This window comes from Exophiala viscosa (assembly GCF_022695815.1).
Source record: "Exophiala viscosa unplaced genomic scaffold EDD37scaffold_6, whole genome shotgun sequence".
Lineage (NCBI taxonomy): Eukaryota > Fungi > Ascomycota > Eurotiomycetes > Chaetothyriales > Herpotrichiellaceae > Exophiala > Exophiala viscosa.
Genome location: NW_026944358.1, coordinates 688,211 through 713,334, shown reverse-complemented (window position 1 = coordinate 713,334; position 25,124 = coordinate 688,211). Strand labels below are relative to the sequence as shown.

The following is a 25,124-nucleotide window of genomic DNA, read 5'->3' as shown; positions in this document are numbered from 1 at the left end:
TGCATCTAACTTACTGTGTTAGGATGATCGCCCCGGACCAGACCTGTTCACAGAACAGCACCTTTGCCTCTTATTTCTCGTGGCTATTACTAAATCCCTATGGCTTGGACGGTGATACTGCAACTCGTTCACTGCACCTTCTCTCGCCATCAACGTGGTTCTACAGTGGCTGCGATCGGTCCAGTCTGTGGAAATGTCGTCCCAGAAACAGGGTATAGCCTTGGGGAAGTATACCTGATATGCCTACCCACAATCCCGGGTTGCTGTTCGTAAACAAGACCTCCAGGTCAAAATCTCTTACGAACAGCAGAGATGACATCGAGGGTCTGCGCGAGATTCAGCAACATGCTCAGAAGTCACGCGATTATGAGAAGGAGAAAAAGCGGAGGGGAAGGCTGAGAACATCTAAGCTGCCGATTGGATGGGCATCTATCTCGTCGGCGTCGACCAGGACCCTCACCGTGGGCCATCCTCGTGTTCCGGCGGACACACCAGCTATCAAGAAGGACGACGAAGTCGAGGAAAACCGGAACCTGGTCGACCTCTGTCCCAAAGAGGACGCGAAGCATGACACACCGAATGTAACAACCATCACTCCATCCGGGGCCACTGTCGAACCATTCAGTCAATTCCAGATTTCGATGAACACCGAGAAGTACCGCATCCTGGAGTATTTTGCCCAGAGGTACTTTCCCGCAGTCACAAGATTGGATGTGCCTCAATTCATGGGCCGTCCAGAGTCCCGATCTCCCAACCCGGCGACTCTATGGGTCCGCAACGCTCTGATTGACGAGGTACATTTTCTTGCTCTTTTAGCAGCAGCGAGTTCTCGCTTGAAGTACGTGTAGCGGTCTCATTTTGCTCACCTAGAACTACCGGAACAGTTGGCAGACGCAGCACTCCGCCATACGAGGCATTATCTGGAACAAGGCCGACCCGTCGGCCAGGAGCTGATACAAACCATCCTGTGCTTGTGGGCGGTCGAGAGTTACAGGCGGAACTGGGACGGCGTCGATGGCCACAGGAAAATGCTCTTGCACCTGACGGACACGTACCTGGGCGGTTTCCAGAACCTTGAGCCTTACACACAACGTATGCTGTGGTTCGCTGATCGCTTCCAGGCTGCTGCGACCGTAACACCCCCGGTCATTGAGGAAAGATGGGAAACCGAGGATCTTACACCTCAACAGTACACAAGTGTGATAACCGCTATCCGTGAGCATGGCAGGCGACCAATGGCATTGGGATTCATCCAAGTAAGCGAGATCTTCAGCGCAGACTTTTAGAAGGTTGTCTGGAGGATCGTAGAGCTTTGCTCTGTGGTGCAATGCTGATGGATTGGTGCGTCGGTTCAGGCACTCATACCTCACCACGACTGGGCCGTTGGTAGAGGCTGGGCTATTTCGGACGAGTTGATCAGTCTCGAGGACGATCCGCTCCTACATCCGTCTGTTCGATGCAGGAGACTCCAGGACTGTATCAGGCGGGCCTTGATCGCGTGGCTAGCGTTTGTACCGGCTAGCGCAAATCATTCACCCGACCCGCGAGAGATCAGCTCTCCCGTCGTACGAGCAGCAATCGACGCAAGACCTTTGCGAGCTCGACTTGCAGGTATAACAGAAAGCCACAGCGAGCAATCTCCATCTCGATGCGAACAGCTCCTAGTGTTCTGGATGGCGGCGCTGGGAGCGGTAGCGAGTGAACTGGTGGAAAATCAAGAATGGTTTGCGCTTCACTTCCAAGCATTTGCCCGACAATTGGAGATATACACCTGGGAAGATTTCATGCCCATCAACGAACGGTTTTTGTTGCTGGAGTATCTGCAGCCGGCAAATTGCACGAAATTGACTTGGCTGCTGCAACGTGCTGCATATGCAAAAGTGGGCGACTGAGCGGTTTCCAGCAAGCATGCACCAACATTACCATCGCTACTCCTTGCTTGTAGCGTGGCTATTTCTAGGTCGTCAGAAACAGTCGACGTTGGAAACTCAAGTTCAACGATGCTATGTGGAGAACTCGGTCATTTCGGTCTGCGACTTCAATTGCTTCGCTAACGGTACCTGGGCAACGTAAGAGAGACTTCGTAAGCTGTGTTGATTGAAGTCAACTGGAGCAGATGTTGCGAACTGCAATCTCTCGTGCTGATGGAACTGCACAGAGGATGCGATTGTGCTACGTTAGGGAAACTGTGAATGAACAACTCTCGTGTGGTGTTACGACAAGGCTGAACAACACGGCTGTAACCGTCGAGCAGGGCCGCTTCCGGTCTTCAATGCCACCGGAACACACATATGAGTCAATGGCAAACTCGGCTCCGACTCCGATGCCTCGGAACCCCCAGACGCAATTGTGGACAAGACCTCATTTCCCCGTTGTCGGAAGATCTCGGGAGAGGCTAGAATTGGCCATAATTGCTTCCGGGCTTTTCGGCTACGCTTCGGAATGACTCGCGGGATGTCAAAGTGGGAGACAGAGTTCACACCTGGCCGAAAGGAACGAGACCTCAAATGCGAGGTTCAAGGCCTCTGGGTAAGGATACCGGGCGAGTTGAGAGGCCATGAAGAGAGTGATTGATACTGATGATGACCCAAGGTGGAACAATAAGCGGAACTTTTAAACCGCGGCTCTTGAGCACATGCCTTGGCCAGAAGTTGCATCACTCTGTTTCTCCCTTTTCCACAACAATTCCCCGCAGCCCATCATCGAGATGCAGCAAGGAGAGAGGATTCAAAGGTCAAACCCTCCACATGCGTCAAAATGCGGCCAAAGAACACCCCACTGCTACGAATCAACTGACCCGAAAGCGATATTCAAGCCGGCAGTCCATGCTTCTTCTAGCCTTGCTTGTACCTAGAAAGGAACGATGCGCATCCCGCACGTCGGCGTCCACTCAGCTTGTACCTCGGCGGAAAGGGACAAAAGCCAGCCCAGAAAATCTTCCCAGATGCCATTCATTCTAGACGCGTGCCTCACCTCACTTTCTTCGGACTGGATCGGCCGTGAGTCGGTAGTCATAAACTGGTTACTCGTCGCTTCAAAAGTGTGATCTGACCCTCAGTTGTTTCTTACGAAGCTCGCTTACGATCCTTTCTGGCTTTGATCGTCCTCACTCTCCGCTCTCTACTCACTTACCATTGGCGTCACTCGTCCTCAACGGCAGTGTTTCCTTTCTACCGAGTCTGTGCTAGTACAGAGTGTACTCTGTCCTACATCGCGCTGTATACTCCTATACTCCTGCGAAGCGTTTCTATAAAGCTGCGTCTACACAAATCGGTTTGTGAGCGAACGAGGCACCAATTGTCTATGCGATCGTCTCTTGCCAGAGAGCATCGAGGTATCTTATAGTTGGTGCGAAAAGAGGGAATACCTGGAGAGCGACAGTCAGACTACAAGATGTCTGCGAAAAGCGTGAAGGGCGAGCAGGGCAAGAAGCCAGCCAGCGCTGCCGTCAACTTGATCGCTGGTGGAGGTGCCGGCATGATGGAAGCCCTGGTGTGTCACCCGCTGGATACGATCAAAGTGAGAATGCAGTTGTCCAGAAGAGGACGGACACCAGGAACAAAGAAGCGGGGCTTCGTCGCGACAGGGCGAGACATTGTGAAGAGAGAGACAGCATTCGGTCTATACAAGGGTCTGGGCGCCGTTCTTACTGGTATTGTCCCGAAGATGGCTATCCGATTCACCTCCTACGAGTGGTACAAGCAGTTCCTGGCAAACGAGAACGGGGTTGTGACCTCGCAGGCGACATTCCTAGGTACGTTGCACCATCTCGAAGATCCTGCCTGTGTGCTAACCCAAGGGAACAGCTGGTTTAGGCGCTGGCGTGACAGAAGCCGTGGCTGTAGTGACACCCATGGAAGTCGTCAAGATCCGAATGCAGGCTCAATACCACAGTTTATCCGATCCCCTTGACGTTCCTAAGTACCGGAGCGCTCCTCACGCTCTGTTGACCGTGCTACGAGAAGAAGGATTTGGCGCTCTATACCGCGGTGTATCGTTGACGGCGCTGCGACAAGGCACAAACCAGGCGGTCAATTTCACGGCGTATACGGAGTTTAAGGCGGCGCTGCAGAAAGCGCAGCCAGAGTATCAGGGCAAGAACTTGCCGAGTTGGCAGACGACTATTATAGGTTTGATTTCGGGAGCCATGGGTCCCTTTTCCAATGCGCCCATCGACACCATCAAGACGCGGTTACAAAAGACGCCGGCGGAACCGGGCCAGACGGCCATTCAGAGGATCACACTCATAACGAGGGATATGTTCAGGCAGGAGGGACCCAGAGCGTTTTATAAAGGTATCACGCCCCGGGTGATGCGGGTCGCGCCTGGTCAAGCCGTGACTTTCACGGTATATGAATACCTCAAGAAGCATATTGAGGACAGTAACTTTTTGAACTTTGGAGGTGGGCAGTATGAGGAATGAGCACCCAATTGCACCAAGTATATCCTGAGACCTGAGGAGATGAGATGGAGCAAGGTGAATGAGGACATGGACATGACCATGGTGCACATGTCGTTTTTCGCATTTTCTTGGAGCGAGACAAAACAAAAGCATCGGTCTTTGTTTGCGTCAGATACCATGCCTTTTTATATTGTACATAGTCGGCTCCGCGGTCGGGAGTAAGAGCACAGCATCACCCTCAGGGTATATGGCCTCTATTAAAGAACAATCAACCTTGCAGAAAGTCTAGAGCACTGCATCGTGTGAGAACTCTTGCCATCGAGGCTTCTGGTGAGTGGTGAGGGGCGCAGCGCGTTTCGTTGTCAGGCAACGGACCCCACAAGTCGTCAGCGGTATGAACACGCCGCAGATACATGCTGGAACTCGCTTCTCAAACGCCCAGCATAGAGCTCAAGCCACTAGTACAGAGGAGTTCGAGGGCAAGAGAACGCTGCTGGATGTAGTGTCTCCTGGAACGACTAACGAGCAAAATCACCCATTCCGCTCTCCGCCAACACTTCCCGTTCCCGTGGCCGTTGAGACAGACTTGACTTCCTGGTCACCGCCAACACCACTCAACAAGCTACAGGACATTGCACAATGCAGTCCGGAATCACAGGTGAGCACTTCATCTCGCACAGGCCGCGCGTGTGTGAGAAAGCAAGTAGCTGACTGCTGAACAGCGTCCGCGGAATTGCACAATGCCTTCACCAAGTTCACATCAGACGACGCCCAGTTCTGTTTACCCATAACGATCACCTCCGAGTCCCTCACCCCTCTACCGTCGATCGCTTTCTCGTCTTCGACCTTCTCAAAGGCACTGTCCAGTCTCGACAGCCTCCTCACCCCAACTATCCCCCTGTACTTGTTGCTTCGGAAAGCGCCGTCTCAAAGAGAGCTAATTGCAGTGACATACATACCCTCCCGAGCACCGGTCCGGCAGAAGACGCTGTTTGCATCGACCCGAGCCACGCTCATCCGCGAACTTGGGTCAGAGAAGTTCGCCGAGACAGTCTTTTTGACGGAAAGGGAAGAGATCCTCGATCCAGCGCAATGGGATGAGCGTGCGGGCACGAGCACGACCACTAGCACGGCAGGATCCCATGCGCATACGGGGCTATTGAGCACGGAAGAGCGGGAATTACAAGCCGTCAAACGTGCCGAGGAAGAGGAACGACATGGCACTCGGGGTAGAGACCTGATGGGCCAGGGTGGTAGTGGTGCACAATACGCATCTGGTGGTGCGGGCGGCGCTGGTAAAGGAATACAGATGAAAGTTACGGATGACGCGAAGAGTGCGATTGCCGGTCTGGCCAGCGCGGGTGCAGGCACGGTAGTGCAATTAGGAATTGAGATCAGTACGGAGACGTTGACGCTGTCGGACAGCAAGGCTGGTGTGAGTGCTGGGGCTGTTGTCGGGCTGATACCTTCTGACCGGCCGAGTTATACGTTTTACAGCGTGGAGAATGGGGCGGTGTTTATCTATGTGTGTCCTGGGACGAGTAAGGTCAAGGAACGCATGGTGTATGCGAGCTCGAGAAGGGGGTTGTTGCATGTTGCGGAAATGGAGGGCGTGAAGGTGCTGAAACGGTTGGAGGCTGGCGGGCCGGATGAGCTTGGTGGTGGACGGATCGAGGATGAGGTCAAGAGCCTGGCTGGTGATGGGGGACTTGGTGCGGAAGGTGATGGAGATGCTGAATCGGCGCCTGCGTCGGGCACGGCGACGCCGAGAGGCGCATTCGCGAGACCGAAAAGGCCGGGACGGCGGTAGGCGAGACGATATCTCAGAGTGAGTGGTGGTGAGATGAGTTAGTACCTAGGTGTTGCATTGAGGTTCTACGGAAGGAGACTCGGCGCTGGAACTGAGCACGATTATCACGCAGAGCATAGTGATACGAGGTGTTGGCATGTATCCATGTCCTGAAAAAGGGCTCATGGCAGTGCAAAAAAGAATGCAATCATTGATACAGCGTGGACATGCAATGTGAAATCTGATCTTGCATTGCTGGATCTCACACATCTCTTCCGTCTTCTGACAGGCACCGAGAAATTTGGCATCGAGGAGGGCTCCCCTGAAAGTGCCCTTCGCCTACTGCAGCGTCCTTCTTTATTCTCTTCCTTCTTCCTCGCAATGGGAAGCGATGCCCCAGTCGTTTGATAGCCGTAATTCCGTCATGCCTTGTCTTTTCAGGAAGAAAGTCCTCAGCAGTGCCGTAGCGGCAAAGTCTCCGAAACATCGAGCCATTTTTACCATGATGTCCTGCCAGGCTTTGTTGTGAGGCGCCCGAGGACGAATGATAGACTAGAGTCGTGGCGAACAGGCGATCTTCTCGTAGCACTTTGCTTCGTGGTGGTCGAAATTTCGCCGGACGGGGCTGTGTCATTTTGCCTCACCAAAGGTTCAGGAGGCTCAGTTCAGGTTGTGGTGGCCGACACGTATCTCGCGCAAAAGACGCTCTCGTTGTCTCTGTTTTGAGTCCTGCGAGATTTTGGACGTGACCTCGATCCAGGCGAACGAACTCAACAGGCAGCGCATGGTAATAGGTCAATATATCTCCTCCAAATATGTTGGTATCAGTATTGTTGTTGATTTCTGAAATTCTTCTTCTGGTAGAACAAATCCGTCCTCGATGAACCCAGATTGATAATCTTCGGACACCCGTCGCGGTCTTTCTCCAGCCTTGTGCATTCGAAACAGTAGAAGGCATCACTGATTCCCTCGCCTCCGCAGACGATGCACTTGTTCTGGTAGTTGCCAAATGCGCACTCGTCGCAGATGCGGGCTAGGGTCGTCGGTCGGACGTAGGAGTCACAGACGGGGCATTTGCCATCGCACTTGTCGCAGAGGCGGCCGAGGGAGATGCCTGGTGCTTTGCGGCACATGACGAGATCGGGATGATGGCGAGACATTTTGAGATGAGGTTGGTGTGGTTGAGGAAGGACGGGGACGGATTCGTGTGTGGAGGTTTTCGCTGATGAAGTTGAGAAGAGTGTTGCGACTGCGAGAGGGGTTGATATGTTGCAGATGAGTGGAATGTAATCAAGAAGGTGGAAGAAGATGGAAAAGAGGCAGCATGAATTTGTATTTCTCCGCAGAAAAAGCACGTGCCTCGACCCAGATTTGCGGAGGTTAGACAAGTTCTGTGCCTTGCAATCCGATGTCAGACCTGCGGAATGCATAGCGGAGCGACTTGACAACTCCTTACATCCTACTGCGTTCAGGAGCACCCTGACCATGATCTCCTCGGCCGTTGTCATCCCCGATGAACCACAGCCTCTGAACGGGTCATCAGATCAACCTACTTCGCTCAAACGTCGACAATCTTCGGCCTCTCTATCTCCAGAAACGAATAAACGGCCACGACTCGATGCGCATGGCGCCGACAACGTCGCAAACTCTCCTCCTCCCTCATCACGTACTGCTGGCTCTCCCACGACTCGAAATGGCGCAGAGGCAACGTCTTCTCCACGGCAACCGGAGGCCGGCCGTCGCAAGTCTTCCCAGACTGTCGAGCAAGACAAATCGCGCAATCGCCGCTTGTTCGGCGCTTTGTTAGGGACCTTATCGCAACCTTCGCGGCCGTCGAAATCAGCCACAGGGTCTACGGTACCCGCGCGCAACTCGCGGCGCGAAGAGATCGAGAACCGGCAGAGAGATCGGCTGAAGCGGGAGAATGAGGAAGTGGCAGAGCTTGCGCGGAGCAAGAAGGAGGAGCTAGATCGTGTCCGTCGAAGTGAACAGCTACGGTGGGACGAGCAGGGTATGAGGATCAGGCATGGAAATCAACGGGCAAATGCGCGGTTTCTTCGGACGAACGTGGAACCCAGACTGGTAAGCAGGAAAACATCCTCCCTAAGACGATCAAGACTAACTCTTGGAACAGTACTACAAGCCTTGGGAACTGCGCGAGAAGGAGGAAGATACCATCAAAAGACAGATCGAAGAAGTCGAGGATACGATCCGTCGGGAATTGGACGAGTTCGAAGCGAAGCGAGCTCGTGGACAGCCAGAGGCCTCGGGAGAGTCCAGAAGTCCACAAACGCGGCGAGACCAGGACACGGAAATGAATGACGATCAGTCTCTTCGGACGGATCATGCGCAGGAGGGTCAGGATGACAGCGGTCTTGACAGCCAGACTGTCTCGAAACGAGACGAACAGCAGCCCACAGACGGAGCAGACCAGCCAGAACCGAGTCAAGAGGTCCGAATGACAGAGCCTAAGCAAGAAGCTGAGGACACCACCCTTAGACCTGTCAGTAAGGATGATGATCATGGTGGAGAAGAGCTCGAGCTCGGCCAGGAAGATGATGTGATTTACTGAGTGTAGGCGCCATTTCTTCGCTTTCAGATCAGTCATATCAATCTATATGATGGAGAGGGTCTGGTGTACTCATGGGAAGCCAACTACCTGCCAGATCAAAGGGGGCCGTAGCCTTGCCCTAGAGTGTATTCCCATATCAAATCACGTGCACCGGAGGTTGTTATGTCATTTCTCCGATGCTCCGACCGTCATCATCTTCATCTCGAAATCGTCTTATTCACTTCTCGGAATGTTATTTTCTTTCTTCATTCCCAAATCCTTGATCATGTCTCTGTGCATATGACCGACTCTCTAGTCTTTTCATGCCACTCTTTTAGCCGTCGTTCTTCTTTTGCTTTCACGTTCTCCTCAGCATTCTGCTCTGTATACTCCGGTTTTTGACTTTGGTTCCTGTGAAAGCGTCGATCTAGACAAGCTTGGCAGGTACATTCCAATGAGATAATACCACCGCTGAACCCTTGCTATACTACAATATGGACCCCGAACCGAACACGATCACGGATACAGCGGCACCCACAACCATTAATGTACTGACCCTGAATTGCTGGGGACTCAAATTCCTCTCCAAGTACCGTACGGAACGATTGTCCGAAATTGGCAACCGCATAGCCAGTTACACACCACAACTCGATATCGTTGGTCTGCAAGAATGCTGGACATTCGGCGACTATTTGGCCATTCGAGAGCGCACCCAACACATACTACCGTATGCCAAATTCTACCATTCGGGCTCATTTGGAGGAGGTCTAGCCTACCTCAGTCGCTGGCCGATCACGGACTCGTCAATGTTTCGTTACCCCCTCAATGGTCGCCCAACAGCCTTCTTCAGAGGTGACTGGTACGTTGGTAAAGGTGTGGCATGTGCTACCATCCGCCTACCAGACAGCAAATGTGTCGAAGTCTTCAACACTCATCTACACGCCCCTTACGAAAGAGAACCAAACGACAGCTACATATGTCATCGTACGGCACAAGCATGGGAGATTGCCAAACTTATGCGTGCTGCGTCACAGCGAGGCAGTCTGGTTCTGGGACTGGGAGATTTCAACATGGTACCGTTGAGTTTTGCCCATGTGCTGATTGAAAGTCGAGGTGGCGTGAAAGACGTATGGAGAGTCATCAAGCCCGGCAGCAGTGTTGGGAAGAGCAATCATCCACCAGAGATTGAGCGCAGAAAGCGAATGAACGAGGATCCGGTCTCAGACGTGGACAGCTGTCTGCGGGACCATGGCCATACCTGCGATTCCGTTCTCAATACCTGGCGCTGGAACCAGGAAGACCAGAAACGCTTGGAGAAAGGCACAAACCGGCACATTCTAGGGACTGACGCCGACCCTAACTCGTACCGACTCGACTACATCTTCTTCAATGGCATTGGGAAGGGCTGGAAAGTCGCTGACGTGAAAGTGGTGCTCACCGAAAGACATCCAGAGTTGTTGTGTTCGTTGAGTGACCATTTCGCGGTGCATGCGACGATAGAGAGATCTCAGACGCATCCACCGACGCCGACGGGTATCGAAGCACATGCTGCCATGCACGATGCAAGCACGGAGGACCCCAAAGCTGAGCTGGTCAACTTCGCGGCTAAGGACTTCGATACCGTATTATCCAACCAGCCGACTTATCAGTATGTTGGAAAGGACTTCTACCAAGATATACTCGCCACGATACACAAGTACAATCTCCGAGAGAGGAAGCAGCGCCGCTGGAGGTGTTTGCATTTCCTTGGTTCCGCTCTCGTCTCGATTGGCTGTTTCGTTGCGGTCTGGTGGTTGCCCAACTATGTCTCGTTCATATTGATCCTCTTGAGCAGTCTCGGACTCATGGCTGGAACTGTGGACGGGCTCATAGGCTTGCTTTTTGTCGGCTCGGAGTTGAGAGCTCTTGCCGAATTCGAATGGGAGGTTCGAAATGCACTGCAGCTTGCTGGTGGTCCAGTACAGGCTGACCGGGCACTGAAAGACTGGTATGACTGATCTGGATTCAGAAGGAGCGATCGCGAAGCATGGCGCAAGTCTCTACCCGGCGATCGCGCAATTTGCACTGGCGTGTGTCGTCCTGGGAAGCGCCCGTTCAGACGTGGCGCTTGCAAAGCCACGTACAAGTCATGCCTCGTGGCCTATTGAGCAGAAGGATTTGAAAGTCGTCGAAGACCAGCAAGCAAAACTTTGCGGAAGAATCCGAAACAGACACCGACACCGATAAAAGTTGGGACACTTGATGAAAAGGCTGTGGTGTTGTTGTGTTGGTCGTTTCAGCAAGGCCGATCGTGATCTGGGTTGTCCTCGCAACTTATAAAGCCCAACTCCCGCCCACCCCGATCACCTCAACCACCTCAACATTTCCACCCACCTTTCCACCATCACGCCTCATATTGCTATAATTTGCCCTGGAAATTGGTCGCGTAGCTATATTTGACCAGCTGACGCGTTGTGGAAAGTTTGCGACAATTTCATCACAAGGTACGTACATTTCCTTTGCAATCCTTATCTGCTTTGCCGTCGGGCACCGCGACCACCTGCGCTGCCTTCCTATCACCTCATTCAACCTGTTCTGTTCGATTGCATGAGTCACTCTCTGTCGCGAATATAGAAAGTTGTATTCTCCATCATCTCATCTGTCACTGGCGTTAGTGCATCCAACTGTGTGCCTATCTCACCCCATCTCATACGCGGAAAACCGATCAACATCTACGTTACCACACATGCTGACGTTGCGCTCTTCCCAGAACCCCATACATATCTGATCTCTCAGATCCCTCACCAACACAGAACATCTGATATATCGCTGCAATGGCCCAAACACGTGGCGCAACCGGAAACGCTAAACCCCGAGTCTTCGAGACCGTCTCTACCGAACCTACGCGCAAGCGCAACGCGACTGGCACATCCAAGACCAAAGCCAAGGCTACGGGTGGCGTGACCAAGAAGCGCGCTCCAGCTGCAAAGAAGAGCAAGCCTACAATTAAGGATAAGGTGGCGGGCGCAGTTGAAAAGGCTACCGGCGCGGTCGAGGGGAAACCGGACAAGAAGGCGGCTGGCACGAAGAAGATGAACGGCACCAGTGGGAAGAAGGTGACTGCTGCATAAGCAGGTCACACCTAGTTTCTCTCGCCAGCGTCATCATTACGATTGCTATTGCTGTGCCTTTGTTCTGCGACATTTCTGGATCTCTACATGAGTACGTGGAAAGGCACGGCTAGGCTCTGCGGCGCGAGACCTTGATGCCCGAAGCGCATCCTATATACTTGGCCATCTGAGGCCTACATACGAAATGCCCACAAGTGTGCTTGGAACTATTTGCCATGTGCCTTTTGCCTAAGGATCTGTGAGCTTATTCGTCCAATTTCCGGTGTTTTGACCTCGATACTCCCATCCTGTGATACCTAAGCGATATCTTATGCCGTGAATTGCATTCCCAGGCCCAGCCCATCACGACCCCTTGAGCCTGTTTCCAGGAACAGTGGCACAGTCTGGCCGCTGTAGCTGGTCAGGTCCAAGTAGATACCATTCTTGTTGTCATTCCGGAGTCCTTCACACATTAACGATATAGTGTTGGCTTTTGTCACAAGAGAGGCCATCAGCTCTACTGTACAGTGCTGATGTTTTGCTTCGAGGCTTCCGCTGTTGTGAACCAGCTTGACATCGAACTTGTGTGTCTTCGATATGCTCCCTGTCAGACAGTGCCACTTTTTGGTGGAAACAGGCGCCCTGTAACGAGACCATCTCCCTTGACATTCTTCAGGTGGGTCCAGCACCGTATCCGAAAGACTGGGTTTCGCCAGTGGGAAACATTACATCGTCTTGCATGAAATCGATATATGTTGGCCATTCCAGCTCGTTGAGTGGCAACCCGGGCAAAGAGAAGACATCCGTGGAGGCCAACCTCGGCACTCCACCAGGGTTGAAGGCATCACTTGCCCCGACTACATCGTCTGTCATTCGTGTCTTGTTGGACGCTAGTCGTCCACGTAAGTCGGAGATGAAGCGTGGCGCATGCGACCTCGCTGGCTTGCGGGCTTCCCATGCCTTGATGGTCAAACTGGCAATCGCAAAACGTAACGGGCTGGATTTGTTGGGGTGATCCCATGAGCTGTGCTTCTCACGATTTTCCGAGTGCTGGGCGAGCTGTTCCCAGGCTCTGTCTGCCAATTCGCCGCTCGTCCTCGTACGCAAACCGCATAACAAGTAAAGATAGGCTGGAAATGGGGGATTCGTCAGGGCATACCAGACAAACTTCTGAATAGTTTCCGTTGCCAGCATCGCGTTATGAAGTTCCATCACCCTCAAGCTGGCGGCAAAGACGCTGTCTTGCTCATTCTGAGGCAGTTGACGTCGAGAACCCGGTGGTACTCGTGGACTGAAGAGCCCCGAGCGTAGTTTCGATACTTCCAATCGCGCCAGCAGACTCGAGAAAGAGTGTACCGGAGCGGACGAGTCACAGTGTTGCAGATACTGGCTTTCAAGGTGGCGCTCAAAGGCATCGATAGCCTTGTCTTTCGTGCGCGTCGGCGAATCCAATATCGCCTGGAGTTTTCCGGTGAATTCGAAGATTTGGCATCGCAGAGAGACGAATATCATCTCGGTCGACCTTTCAGACTCCACAGGACCATCCCGCATGCCTTCGAAAAGGTCGCTGTCATTCACGTTGAGCGGAGGATTCGTGCTCCAAGAGTAGGAAGGTGGCGGGCAACCAGAGATCTCGGCAACCCGATGGTCGATAAGTAAGAGCTGCCACCATAGCCGTCGACGCATTTCGGTCTCGAAAGGAGGAAGTCCAAAGCTGTTGCCATCGTTGTTGAGACCTATTCGCTGTGCAATGCGCATGGCTATACCGGCCAGGCAGAAGAGAGAGCGTGGGTCGGAAGCACCCTGGCAATTTGAGAGCTAGACACAATGTCAGTAGTATACGACGTGCTAACGAGCCCATTTCCTGTAAAAGTGGCACCGTCTGATGGCTATAGCTGGTCAGGTTCAAATAGATACCGTTCTTATTGTCGGCCCGGAGTCCTTCACATACAACGGTATAGGGTTAGCCTTTGACATGGGGAAGGCCATCGGCCCTACCGTATAAACCTAACAGCTTGGAAAGAAGGAAGTCGCCGTCGCGAACCTGTCGGACCTCATACTTCCGGTGCTTATGTACGCCCTGTCAAACGGTGCCATTCTTACTGGGAATAGGCTCGCTAGATACTCTGAAAATATCTTACCAGGTATAAGGTAAACGCTTGTAGGGTAACGAGATCAGAGGAGCCCAGTAGACCCGCATTGGTCAGAGCTTGCCGCGCTCCTGCATGATATTGCGCCAGAAGAAGCTCTCTTTCACTTCCGAAGAAGGCATTGCATTCTTCAGTCGTGATTGATGCAATCGCCATGGAGTATATAGCGAACATCAAGGCTTCCATATTTGCTGGAACCCGTGCGAGATCTGCGGAGGCATCGAGAATCTGTTGTTGGACGCTTGGTGCATGAAGTATCTTGACCAACGGATTGACGTTGTCGGGGAAGATCTGCCATAATCTGAAGGTATCTAATGGCGATGGGTGAAAGGCTGCTAAGCCTTGTTTCCCGTGCTCTCCAAAGACAAGATCATAACCATCGGCTGCGGTCTTTCGACTATCAAATGATCTTGTCATGGGCTCCTGGAGTAGGTCATCGTCAGAAGAATCTCGAAGGATCTCTTCTGCTTCACGATACTGGTCATCGAGAAGACTGCCGCTGGTAGGAGTTGTCAGTCAGAGTATCCAACAGGCCTGTTCCCGGAAAAGTGGCACTGTCTGAACGCTGTTGCTCCTCGGCTTCAACACGATATTGTTCTTTGTTGTCATCGTGGAGCCTTTCGGACACAACGATATGGCGTGAGTCTTTGATAAGGTCGAAGGTCATCAGCTCTACCGTGCACTCACACTAGCTTGCAGCCAGAGCGCCCAACGCTGCGAACTTGTCGAACCTTGAATTTATCCTCGATGTACTCCTACCAGACAGTGCCAATTTTTCCGGGAATTGGCTCATCAACTGGAACTGCGACTCACCTCTTGAACGTCCTCGCCGACCTCTCAACGGAGGGTATCGCTGTTAAATAGGGTGTGCTGGCCTGAGCCGAGTCATTTGCAGATCCAGTATCTGTGGTTCCATGACCCACGGCCTCAGGATCAAGCCCGTTTTCTTGAAAATAGGCTTCATATCTGCGCAGGCGTTCAAGTAGTTCAGCTTCAGCGAATCGCTTTTTGCGCTTTCGCGGCGTACCCGGAGCGAGGCATTCCACATGAGCTTTCACACAATTCGAACATGGCTCATTCCGATCGCATTTGACCTTGCGCCGTTGACATTGGAGACACGGATGTCGTCGAGGGTGCGGAACGGTTGACTTTTGACTCCCCGAAAGTGGTGCTGGAGATGTTGTTGATGAGTCAGCCGTAAGTGGTGTGGAGGTCGACATTGTTGTACGGCAGCGGTGGGCATTTGAATGGAACCGTGTCTTGTCATCTTCTCGCAGATGCGCCTGTACAACAGTGAAGTGATAGCGTTTCGGCCTGGAGAATGGAGATTCAACGTCGGCAAGTACTTCTTCCGTGAAGTTCCCCGTCCTGAACAAGCGCGGTAGGAATGTCGATAACAATGACACCCTCTCGGCAACTTGGTTCTTCCGAAGGGCATCTTCTACAGACTCGCAACCTCTCGATGGAGTGTTCGTAGGCCTCCAAGGTACGGTACGGTATAAGAATGTCATCCCTTCGTCATGCCGTGTCTTTCACCCATTTCCTCACTTTTTAGACAAGTCCCCTTCATCCCCAGCATCACATGAACCTCCGTCCGTCCTTTACTGGCCCAGTCATGGCGTCCCCAGACGATGAGCTCGCTCAAAATGCTTCAAGCGTGGTCAATACCACCAGCGATGCCGAGAGAGTCGACGATGGACCATCACCTTCACAAGAACAGTCTCCAGAGGATGAGACAGAATATCCCAGTGGCATGGCCGTCGTACTGATCATGGCCTCGGTATGGCTCGCGTTCTTCCTTGTGGCGTTGGTATGTATTGGAACATCATGTCTCCTCCACCTGCATATCTGGTTAATCCACTGATCTTACCTCGCAGGACCGAACAATCCTTGCCACGGCCATTCCTCGTATCACGGATCAGTTCAGTTCTCTTGACGACGTCGGCTGGTATGCCAGCGCATACATGCTCACTGGCTGCTCTGCCCAGCTACTTTACGGTCGAATCTACAAGTTTTACTCGACCAAATGGGTGTTCCTGGCCTCTGTTAGCTTGTCCGAGCTCGGCTCTCTTGTCTGCGGCACTGCTCCTAACTCTATCGCTCTCATCATTGGCCGCGCTATCGCTGGGATTGGTGCCGCTGGTATCTTCTCCGGCGGTATGATGGTCATGATCCATACCGTACCTTTGCATAAGAGACCAGTATACGCAGGCATCTTCGGAGCAACCTTTGGAATTGCCAGCGTTGTTGGCCCCCTACTCGGCGGAGCTTTCACGCAGAAATTGACATGGAGATGTACGTTCTAGAAACTCATGCCGCAAACGGATGCTAACATCTGAGAAGGGTGCTTCTACATCAACCTACCTATCGGCGGTGTGGCCATAGCTGTCGCCACTATCATGATGAAGTTACCAGGACAGAAAGACAAATTATCTCTCAAACAACAATTTGCTCAGCTCGACCCTCTCGGCACAATCGTCTTCCTGCCCAGCATAGTCTGCCTCCTACTAGCACTTCAATGGGGAGGCACGACCTACGCCTGGAGCTCTGCCCGCATCATCGCCCTGCTTGTCGTATTCTCCGTCACCGTTGTCGCCTTTGCAGCCATCCAGATATGGAAGAAGGACGCAGCAATGGTACCACCTCACATCTTGACTCAACGCACGATCGCCTCGGGAGCGTGGTTCACACTCACCTGCACAGCGTCAATGACACTGATGGTATACTTCCTCCCGATCTGGTTTCAAGCCGTCAAAGGCTCTTCGGCGCTCCATTCGGGCATCCAGCTACTCCCATTAGTCCTTTCGGTGCTGGTCGCCAGTATCATCGCCGGCAAACTGACACAGCGGATCGGATACTACGTACCAGCCATGTTCTTCGCATCCATTGTCGCACCCATTGGTGCTGGAATGCTCACCACGCTGCGTCCTGATAGTAACCACTCAACATGGATCGGCTACCAAGTGCTATATGGTCTTGGACTGGGTGCAAGCGTACAGGCAGCATTGATCGCTGCGCAAGCTGCCCTACCCAAGTCCGACGTCGCCATTGGCACGGCAATCATCAATTTCTCGCAGCAGTTCGGCGGCGCATTGTTTGTCTCCGTGGGAGAGAATCTGTTCTTGAACAATCTTGCTTCCGGACTCAAGAGCCTTCCTGGACTGGATGTGACGAAGATCGTGAATACTGGCGCTACGGAGCTGCGGGATGCTGTGCCAGCACAGTATCTACCTCAAGTCTTGTCGGCGTATAACCATGCGTTGATGAAGACGATGACTGTGGCAGCCGCTATGAGTGCGCTTTCGATATTAGGTACGGCGTGCATCGAATGGAGAAACATCAAAAAGAGTAAGAAGGACCAGAAGGGCGACAAGCAGCCAACAGAGATGCCCAGCTCAACACCTGTGGAGAAGACTGAGAACGATGCGAGCAATGTATGATAGCAAACCCACCAAGGCATCCGATTTCGGGGTCATCAGGTTAGACCAGGAGAAACTCTACTAAGTACGCCTACAGCCTCTTCGCTCAATGGCTTTGTCATGATAAGATTTCATTTGTTACTATCTGTTGTGATGGAGCCCTTCAGGTCTTCCAAGACTCTCATGTCTCTTAGCCATCGATCATGCGGTAAACCCAAGTGCTTCGCTGCTTCAATGCCTTTTGTGTAGGTGCCTTGACCAGGTACCCTTCCCGTTCCCATTACCATGGGGTGCAATGCCTGCTGATGTACATTCTTGTTCGTTACTTCGTTCCGTTCGCTCGTGTCTGGCCAATAATCTTTAACCCGTACAATCCTGTTCGATTTCTTCAATCATCCAGGCTGTCACGTCTATCACGTCTGAATCCACCTGCCTTTGCCTGACCGCTCAGGCCTGGGATGTGATGAGTGTAGCTCTTTGTATGTTGGCTCTGAAGATCAAAATCCAATGGTTGAGCGAAAGAGCCAGGGACGGTGCGGATAGGTCGTTGGGAACTAGCGTTCTTGTTGGGTGAATGATATCGTGGTGGACGAGCGCCAGCTGGTTGGGAAGTTGGGGCTCTGAATGTGTCTTCTTGACCGTAAGAGAAGTCACGACGAGTCTGGCGTTTGTCAGGACTGGCCTGACGAGAGCTTTGACGGTTGCTGTTGCTGTTCGTCTCGCTACCAGAACGTTCGGTCTGGGAGTAGTTGCTGCCGTAGAATTGAGCATCAGAATTTGTGTTCAGCCCTCCGACCTTTGCTGGTTTCTCATGGCGGTAGGCGCGAACATCGTTGTCATGACCTCCTTCCCAGCCAGCTTGATGAACCTCGCGAAGTTTTCGTTCTTTGGCAGTCTCCTTCACGCCCTTGTTCTTTTTGGATTGCTTCTCTTTGACAATTGGTGCTTCTGAAGACAGGTCGGTCATGGTGTCGGGTATGGTGGCAGTGTCCTTGTCTGAATAGCCATCACCAACGACACTGCCGCCACCAAGGATAGTGCTCTTTGTGGCATTACTCAGTGTGGTTCCATTGGGCCCTTTTCGTCTCAGGACTGTTGACTTGTACTCATCCCAATCGTTCTTCTGCCACTTGAAGCCACCGTTCTTAGCCCAAAAGAAGAACCAGATGGCACCAAGTACTAGAGAGGCTCCAATGATGGCGATTAGTGCTTGAATTCCCTTCATATTGATTTCATTTGGTGCGATCGAGCCCGAGGCTGGGTTGAATGACTGAGTAGCCGAGGCTTCCCTGGCGGCGAGGGCTTTGAATGTGTCCGAGGGCGAAATGATCGATGTTGCATCGTCTCTACGACGGATGTTGGAGTAGACCTCACTTCTCTTTTCGAGCAAAGTACCTTTTACTGCCTTGGGCAAGGAGGAGCGGGCGTCGAGTTCGAGTGAGGAGTACTTGAGGTCAGGGACGTTGAAGTAGGAGGTGGATAATGTGACTGGAGCCATGATGGCAAGAAAGAGCACAGAGCTCCGGTACCAAAGCTCTGATCACCGGTCTGAGGTGTTTGTGGGAACCGCACGGATGAGATTGTGGAAGGTGAAGAAATGGTCGTTCCGTCGAATTGAACTGCACGGAGCACCTTTTCTAGAGATTGAGTATTTTTGGCAGCTTGTCAGATTTTGAGATGAAGACAAGTTGATAATGAGATACTCACATGAAAAGCCAGCAGAAATACCGTAGGCAATTATGCGTTGGTTGGTCTTGCAATTTGATGGAGGCTGGAGGTTGCGGTGGCTGGAGGAATGAATTGTAAGCGCGATGCAAGTGAGACTGAATCACCCAAAAAAGTGACGTAGATTTATTTACTTTATTTGGAGAAATTCCCATCACCACGACAACGCCTTTTTCTTTTATCATCATCAATGGAGATATCTATCATACTGCTTCAGGTACTCTTCAAGGCTCACTTGCTCATGCTTGTATCCCAATCGCTGTGCCCGAGGTGATACGAATGGCATGTTGCTCGCCATGAGCATTGGCAATTCACCTGCTCCGGCCTCTTCGAGCTTGACACTTTTGGCTTCGGGGCTGGAAATGACGCCCTCGGCATGCAATGATCTTGCGAATGCTCCTGAGGCTGTTTTCCAGGGCATCTCCTGGCCGCCAATAATGAAACACCTTTCATACACGGAGCCCTGAGGACTGTCTTCTTGCAGGGCCAGTCCCAGGAGCAGAAGCATGAAAGGTGTGATGGCCTTGACATGGAGGCAGTTGAAGATCGCGCTCCCCTCTCCAACATATGGCACGAATCCGAGCTCTTTGGCCTTTTCCCGGAAAACCAGCTGAATTACTCCAAGTGCCGGAACCGGGCCAGCAGCTTCACCATAAATGCCTGATGGGAAGACGACATAAGTTCCGATTTGGCTGTCTTTGCCTGCATTGAGGACGCTGTGAATGGTTAGCGCCCCGTTGCTAAGTCACTCTGTCAGCATGCTCACACAGTGTCTGGGCCACCATTGAGCATCTCTGGATTGATGATTTTCATGTCTTCGGGGTCATCGTCCTTTGCATGATTTAGCCTGTCTGTTCACACCTCACTTTGTCACTGTTAAAACTTACGCTCCAGACTTTTGCGTCGGCATGAAAAGCCCCATCAGTCCATCTCTTGTCCACAAAGTTTCCTGTCCCGCTCATATGGATGAGCGACCTCTTCCTGCCGTTTGGTTGCTGCTTCAATCCCTCAACGATGGCTTCACACAGAGGCACATCCCACGACGAGCCAACGTTTATGACAATATCGTGGGTCTTCGCCAGCGCCACGATTTTGTCTGTCTCGTCAAATGTGCCATGCACGACTTTGTCTACCTTGGCTGTCTCGTATAGGTATACATCCAAGTTCTTGTTGCGAAGGAAGACGGTAATGGGCAGGTCCGGATAGTGGTCGCGCAGTGCGAGCACAAGGTGAGCTGAAGATTAAGTCAGTCACTGATGTTGCATGGCCTGGCATAGACAACTCACAGCCGACAAGGCCACTGGCTCCAAAAAGTAAGATGGAAGGCATTTGAATAGTGGGAAATAATATCACAGACTGTCATGTGTGTTGGCCAAGTACTAGAATTGCAGACTTTGAAAAAACTTGGTCAAGTGCGCAATTACCTTGCATCAGGAAGAAGAAGTGACCATCTTATATCGCTAGCTGATCATATGGTCCGTAAACCTGCTGCAGATGCTGAGGAGTGCAATGTCTGCGGACCTCAGCTTCGCTCCGCAAAGGTCAGAGTCTCATAAGCAACTGTGCAACAGTCCAATCTGTACTGGAACCCTCAACCGCCTGTTCCTTGTAACAACCACAACTGAAGCACATACGCGACCTGCTCTCTATCGAAATCACGCACAGCATGCATGGCCTCGCATTGACCCCTAGCTGTAATTGGTAATTTCCAATCTTCCAGCTGGGTCAGCACAGCGTTATGAGAAGGCATGATTCTTTTGGGCATTGCACATGATTGGCTTTCTCCAGAATTACCATATCCGGCGAATGCTTCTTGACGTATATAGCAATACACCGCAAACTACTTTTCCCGGCCATGTCTTCTGAAAGACTTCAATTCACAGACTACGCTCCTTGTAGGTCCAGTGCTTCACCTGCCACACAACCATCGTAATCCCCCCTCGCTCCATGTTCAGTTCACCGTACAGATCAACTTGCCCATAGTCTGGTTCGACTCGAGCAGTTTATGCGCCTCCTGGATGTCCTCCATGTCAAACACCTTCTCGATAATGACCTTGAACTCTCCACTGATGAACTTGGGCACCGCATGCTCCTCCAACATATCCCTCAGCCGCTGCTGGTACTTTTCATCACGACTGCGCAAGGTTGTCCCCTCGAATCGAACCCTCTTACGCAGGAAGCGACTGATGTCAACGTCACCTTTGACCACGGCGCCGCCCAGCGTGCCAAGGTTGACGATATGTCCGTCTTTCGCCGCCGCATCGAGATTCTGATTGAAATAGCTGGCGCCGACAAAGTCCACGATCAAATCCACGCCCTTGCCGTCCGTGTACTTGAGCAGCGCCTCGGACCAGTCACCCTCCTTGTAGCTGAACCCTTCGGTCGCGCCGAGTTTCTTGACAAAATCGATTTTCTCCCGCGTACTGGCCGTCACATAGACTGCTGACGCTTTATCCGCTTTCGCGAGCTGAATGCCAGCGATGCTCACGCTACTGGCGCCGGCGTGCCAGAGCACGCTCATACCGGGCTTGAACTCGCCGACAAGATATAATGCTTGAGTTGCCGTGATCCACGTCTCAGGAATGCCCGCGGCCTCCTCCCAGCTGAGTTCTTTGGGCTTGTGCACGAGCATGTGCGTGCTGACAGCGATGTACTCGGCGTAAGCGCCCCCATAGGCCAGACCAAACACTTCGTCGCCAACCTTGAAGCCGCGTTCGGGTTCAGACCCAAACGATTCAACGGTGCCTGAGAACTCGACGCCCATGATCGGCCCGGCCTGTGGAGGAAGAGGGTACTTGCCCTCACGTTGCAAGAGGTCCATGCGGTTGAGGCCAAATGCCTTGATCTTAACCAGCGCCTGGCTTCCCTTTGGCTCGGGCTTGGGGTATTTCGAGTCAATGAACAGCGCATCGATACCGCCTTTGCCGCCCTTGATGTCGATTGCTCGCATGGTTGCCATAACTGGTGTTGTTGCCTTGAAGAGTGTCTGCCTTGATGTCGAAAAGGTACGTCCTCTTGTCAACGATTGCGATTGATATACTGGTGAGAGTTTGTGTGCTAGTCGTGGAGAATAGCCGGGATCTACCCGAAGGCTGTGCGTGATTTCTAATGTCCTTCTGACAGGCCTTGATATCGCGAGATCTCGGAAAGAGGTCCTTGTCAGCTTCAGGGTTCCGGTGGGAAAAGCTTCTTTCAAGGCGTTTGTCGAGGAGCAAAGAGCCATGCAAAAAGCTTGAATGAACTTAACGGTAAATCGTTTAGTGAAAAATTATTCATGAATTCAAGTCTCGAGCCCGGAACATCGATTGCGCGAAGCTTGGTTCGTGGTACGGAGTATTCGGCACATTAGTAATGACGCAAGAACACAACTATCATGCCCTCATGCAGCGTCACCCCTATGCTCCCATAACCAGCAACAACTTAGTTATTCATACAACAGATTGACTAAGCATTCTGCAATCCACAACCCACAACCATACCAGCGTAGTTGTGTTGATGCCTCTCAGGTTTCGCCTGCGCCTTCAACGTATTGTAACTGTAACGCCTTCCCCCTAGTCGATATTGTATTGCTTGATCAAGTCAATCAATTTCTGTGATTCCAGCACATAGTTCAAAGGCGATGCCGAATTGACCTGGTATCGAACGCTAGCACAAAAGTCAGTCTATGATCACTCATGACCAATGGAAGCATGCTTACCGTTGCTGCTCCTGGAAATTGTCGAGTTTGGCCTTACACTTCCAGTTCCAGATCTTGCAGTTTGCTTCCGAGAACGTTTCTGTCAAGGCTTTTTCGTCCACCTCCTTCAGTTCCATCAATTCGTCAGCCGACTTGCCCATGATCATCCTTCCAGTCTCGTCGAAACAGCTGACCCACAACTGACCGGTATGATCACTAATGTTGACAGACATGATATACCGGTAGTCTGGTTTCGGGTGAGTCTTGTCGCATCGTTCGCATCGCCACTGACCAGGGTCGATCTCAACCACCTTCTTGTTACATCCTTCTGACAAGCATGCAGGGTAGCAGAAGTTGTCCTGTTTGATGTATTGTATCGATGCCTTGACAGAGAAGAAATCCGGGTTCTCGGACATTCCTAGCTGCTCTTCCTTGATTTCTGCAATGGTCTTGAAGGGGTCTTTCCGAGATCCGGCACCATTGACTGTCCCGGTCACATTGGCATGCGTGGCAAAGTTACCTGATCGACCTTGCTCGTCATACCAGCCTTTCAGTTTGTGTGCCTCAGGCATGTCGGGGTTGGGAGTGACGGAACCAGAACTAAGCAAGCTCAGACTTCGTCCACCAAAATCTGAGACCTTGACTCCTTTGAAGGCCACGACAGACTCTGGTGAAATGTCGAATGATGCAGCGACCTTACCCCAGACCGTTAATCGTACAGAATAGCCTGTATCATCCACAAGGGTGAGTTCTCGCTTGTCGTATGGTTTGCTTGTTGTTTTTGAGGTTATCTGCGATGTCTCACCAATGTCCTTCAAGACACCGATGACATCGACCGTTGAGTCCTTGTCCACAGCTTGCAGGTCCGAGATGCTGGTAAAGCTGTACCGAACTTGAGGAACGCCATCTTGCTCTTCAGCCTTTTCCACTGTGCTGTCTTTTTCGAAATGTAATTCGTAGTCATTTGGCAGGTTTGAGAACTGCTTCTTCGCGAATGTTACCCGGCAAGGACTCGAGATGTAATACACATTTCCCTCTTGGAACAAATCGTACAACTGGTCGCATTGATCGTTGAAACCGGTGGCTCGAATCTCACCGCTCTCGTCCAGGAGGTTGACGCTGAACAGCTTTCCCTCGCCGTTACGGTTGTGCCACGTCTTGATGTCTGACTTGCTTGTGCAACGAGCCTTGATCGTCCACTTGTTGGAATATGGGGAGATGGCTTCGATTGGATAGATGTTGGCATGAGCACCAGAGGACGAGGACGGCTTGGTATGGCTCGGCATGGGACGACTCTGTTTTTGAGGTTCTTGTTTGCCACCGTAGAAGCCATTGCTCGAGATGGCGGTTGGGAATGGCTTCTCTTCATCTTCTTGCTTCAACTCTAAGGGCTTAGGATCACCGAGTTTTTCGTGTTCGCCGAACTCTTCTAGGACTTTGATGTCGGTGACTATGAGGATCCTAATATCCATTATCAGTAGCCAATCTCGCGAGTCAGATCCCGTCACTTACCGCTTTGCCTTGACTTTGTTTGCAGAATAACTGAGGAGTTGAACAAGGACTCCCTTGCGCAGGATCTTCTCTTCGACCAGGTAGTTCTGGGCCACCGCCAACATAGTCTGGATATAGTTTTTCGTATCGCTGAAGATGACTCTGTGACGTTCTGGTCCTCCTGGTTGGGCGGCGATCGGCTTGATCTGGACGCATTGCATGACGGGTTGCTGAACACGTCCAGGTTTGTCTTCGAAAATGTCCATCAACGAGCCGGCATCAATGCGCTGCAGCGCAGCAGCAGGGTTAGAAGCCATGATCACCGAAAGTCTTGATTGTTGTGTGAACTGGCTTGGGTGTTGGTGGATGTTTTCGCTGAGTTGAATCTGTGGCAATGAGTTGCGCGCTGCCTACTTCACCCCGCCCGACAAAACGCGTCCAACTTTATTTTGACACGCGTAAATTGGTTGCGCTGCTTTAGATATCACGTTTCACCTCTGCACGCTGGGCATGGATGCTACCACCGTGGTACAAACAAGGTCACTCGGTGATTAGTCACATTAAACTATTCACAGGCACCAGTGCAATGAGTTCCTTGGCCGGCTCCAGGTGAGTAAGACTTCCAGATACACAAGTTCGATGCCCGAGTAAGACAAAGCGGCGTGACATGTCCCTGAAAGTAGACGTACCCAAACCAAACCTCACTCTTCCCAGCCTTCTAAGTTGTGATTATAGACTGTACATTTATCGTCTTCTGGTGACAATTTGATGCGCCTGCTACTCTACTCTTTCATAGTCCTACGCAAATCTCATACCTTGCAAAAGATAAAAG

General features: G+C 51.9%; 13 protein-coding genes across 13 annotated transcripts; 6 read left to right on the top strand and 7 right to left on the bottom strand.

Annotated features, from left to right (window-relative positions):
• Positions 1-239: 239 nt before the first annotated feature.
• On the top strand, positions 240-2,446 carry EDD37DRAFT_609861 (uncharacterized protein; the record flags this gene model as incomplete). Its single annotated transcript, XM_062815167.1, has 5 exons — positions 240-794; positions 849-1,256; positions 1,356-1,863; positions 1,946-2,069; positions 2,104-2,446. 5 exons carry the CDS (start codon positions 240-242, stop codon positions 2,444-2,446), a joined length of 1,938 nt encoding a protein of 645 aa, XP_062669536.1.
• A 731-nt stretch (positions 2,447-3,177) lies between these two features.
• On the top strand, positions 3,178-4,610 carry EDD37DRAFT_431813 (MC family mitochondrial carrier protein). Its single transcript, XM_062812685.1, has 2 exons — positions 3,178-3,754; positions 3,807-4,610. Exons 1-2 carry the CDS (start codon positions 3,394-3,396, stop codon positions 4,421-4,423), a joined length of 978 nt encoding a protein of 325 aa, XP_062669535.1. The 5' UTR covers positions 3,178-3,393; the 3' UTR covers positions 4,424-4,610.
• A 122-nt stretch (positions 4,611-4,732) lies between these two features.
• EDD37DRAFT_431871 (PTK9 protein tyrosine kinase 9) lies at positions 4,733-6,333 on the top strand. Its single transcript, XM_062812686.1, has 2 exons — positions 4,733-5,060; positions 5,125-6,333. The coding sequence occupies exons 1-2, from the start codon at positions 5,042-5,044 to the stop codon at positions 6,210-6,212; spliced, it is 1,107 nt and encodes a 368-aa protein (XP_062669534.1). The 5' UTR covers positions 4,733-5,041; the 3' UTR covers positions 6,213-6,333.
• Positions 6,334-6,920: 587 nt separating this feature from the next.
• EDD37DRAFT_431688 (pre-mRNA-splicing factor ini1) lies at positions 6,921-7,488 on the bottom strand. The gene has a single exon (XM_062812684.1). It carries the CDS (start codon positions 7,349-7,351, stop codon positions 7,016-7,018), a length of 336 nt encoding a protein of 111 aa, XP_062669533.1. The 5' UTR covers positions 7,352-7,488; the 3' UTR covers positions 6,921-7,015.
• Positions 7,489-7,600: 112 nt separating this feature from the next.
• On the top strand, positions 7,601-8,991 carry EDD37DRAFT_632110 (pinin/SDK/memA/ protein conserved region-domain-containing protein). Its single transcript, XM_062816694.1, has 2 exons — positions 7,601-8,273; positions 8,326-8,991. Exons 1-2 carry the CDS (start codon positions 7,677-7,679, stop codon positions 8,761-8,763), a joined length of 1,035 nt encoding a protein of 344 aa, XP_062669532.1. The 5' UTR covers positions 7,601-7,676; the 3' UTR covers positions 8,764-8,991.
• Positions 8,992-9,236: 245 nt separating this feature from the next.
• On the top strand, positions 9,237-10,739 carry EDD37DRAFT_565365 (Endonuclease/exonuclease/phosphatase; the record flags this gene model as incomplete). Its single annotated transcript, XM_062814053.1, has 1 exon — positions 9,237-10,739. The coding sequence occupies one exon, from the start codon at positions 9,237-9,239 to the stop codon at positions 10,737-10,739; it is 1,503 nt and encodes a 500-aa protein (XP_062669531.1).
• Positions 10,740-12,177: 1,438 nt separating this feature from the next.
• EDD37DRAFT_431584 (uncharacterized protein) lies at positions 12,178-13,768 on the bottom strand. Its single transcript, XM_062812683.1, has one exon. The coding sequence runs from the start codon at positions 13,587-13,589 to the stop codon at positions 12,504-12,506; it is 1,086 nt and encodes a 361-aa protein (XP_062669530.1). The 5' UTR covers positions 13,590-13,768; the 3' UTR covers positions 12,178-12,503.
• Positions 13,769-15,407, bottom strand: EDD37DRAFT_431573 (uncharacterized protein). The gene is made up of 4 exons (XM_062812682.1): positions 15,009-15,407; positions 14,905-14,947; positions 14,795-14,856; positions 13,769-14,480 (listed from the first exon to the last, which is right to left on the bottom strand). The coding sequence occupies exons 1-4, from the start codon at positions 15,050-15,052 to the stop codon at positions 13,949-13,951; spliced, it is 681 nt and encodes a 226-aa protein (XP_062669529.1). The 5' UTR covers positions 15,053-15,407; the 3' UTR covers positions 13,769-13,948.
• A 189-nt stretch (positions 15,408-15,596) lies between these two features.
• EDD37DRAFT_609854 (major facilitator superfamily domain-containing protein) lies at positions 15,597-17,421 on the top strand (the record flags this gene model as incomplete). Its single annotated transcript, XM_062815166.1, has 3 exons — positions 15,597-15,791; positions 15,859-16,276; positions 16,325-17,421. The coding sequence occupies 3 exons, from the start codon at positions 15,597-15,599 to the stop codon at positions 17,419-17,421; spliced, it is 1,710 nt and encodes a 569-aa protein (XP_062669528.1).
• Positions 17,422-17,510: 89 nt separating this feature from the next.
• On the bottom strand, positions 17,511-19,306 carry EDD37DRAFT_632101 (uncharacterized protein). The gene has a single exon (XM_062816693.1). The coding sequence runs from the start codon at positions 18,896-18,898 to the stop codon at positions 17,789-17,791; it is 1,110 nt and encodes a 369-aa protein (XP_062669527.1). The 5' UTR covers positions 18,899-19,306; the 3' UTR covers positions 17,511-17,788.
• Positions 19,307-19,312: 6 nt separating this feature from the next.
• Positions 19,313-20,454, bottom strand: EDD37DRAFT_681859 (uncharacterized protein; the record flags this gene model as incomplete). Its single annotated transcript, XM_062819774.1, has 4 exons — positions 19,313-19,841; positions 19,892-19,956; positions 20,013-20,359; positions 20,412-20,454. The coding sequence occupies 4 exons, from the start codon at positions 20,452-20,454 to the stop codon at positions 19,313-19,315; spliced, it is 984 nt and encodes a 327-aa protein (XP_062669526.1).
• Positions 20,455-21,076: 622 nt separating this feature from the next.
• EDD37DRAFT_658153 (NADPH2:quinone reductase) lies at positions 21,077-22,075 on the bottom strand (the record flags this gene model as incomplete). Its single annotated transcript, XM_062818952.1, has 1 exon — positions 21,077-22,075. One exon carries the CDS (start codon positions 22,073-22,075, stop codon positions 21,077-21,079), a length of 999 nt encoding a protein of 332 aa, XP_062669525.1.
• A 324-nt stretch (positions 22,076-22,399) lies between these two features.
• Positions 22,400-24,678, bottom strand: EDD37DRAFT_632099 (replication factor A1). Its single transcript, XM_062816692.1, has 3 exons — positions 24,314-24,678; positions 22,823-24,262; positions 22,400-22,770 (listed from the first exon to the last, which is right to left on the bottom strand). The coding sequence occupies exons 1-3, from the start codon at positions 24,607-24,609 to the stop codon at positions 22,677-22,679; spliced, it is 1,830 nt and encodes a 609-aa protein (XP_062669524.1). The 5' UTR covers positions 24,610-24,678; the 3' UTR covers positions 22,400-22,676.
• Positions 24,679-25,124: the final 446 nt, after the last annotated feature.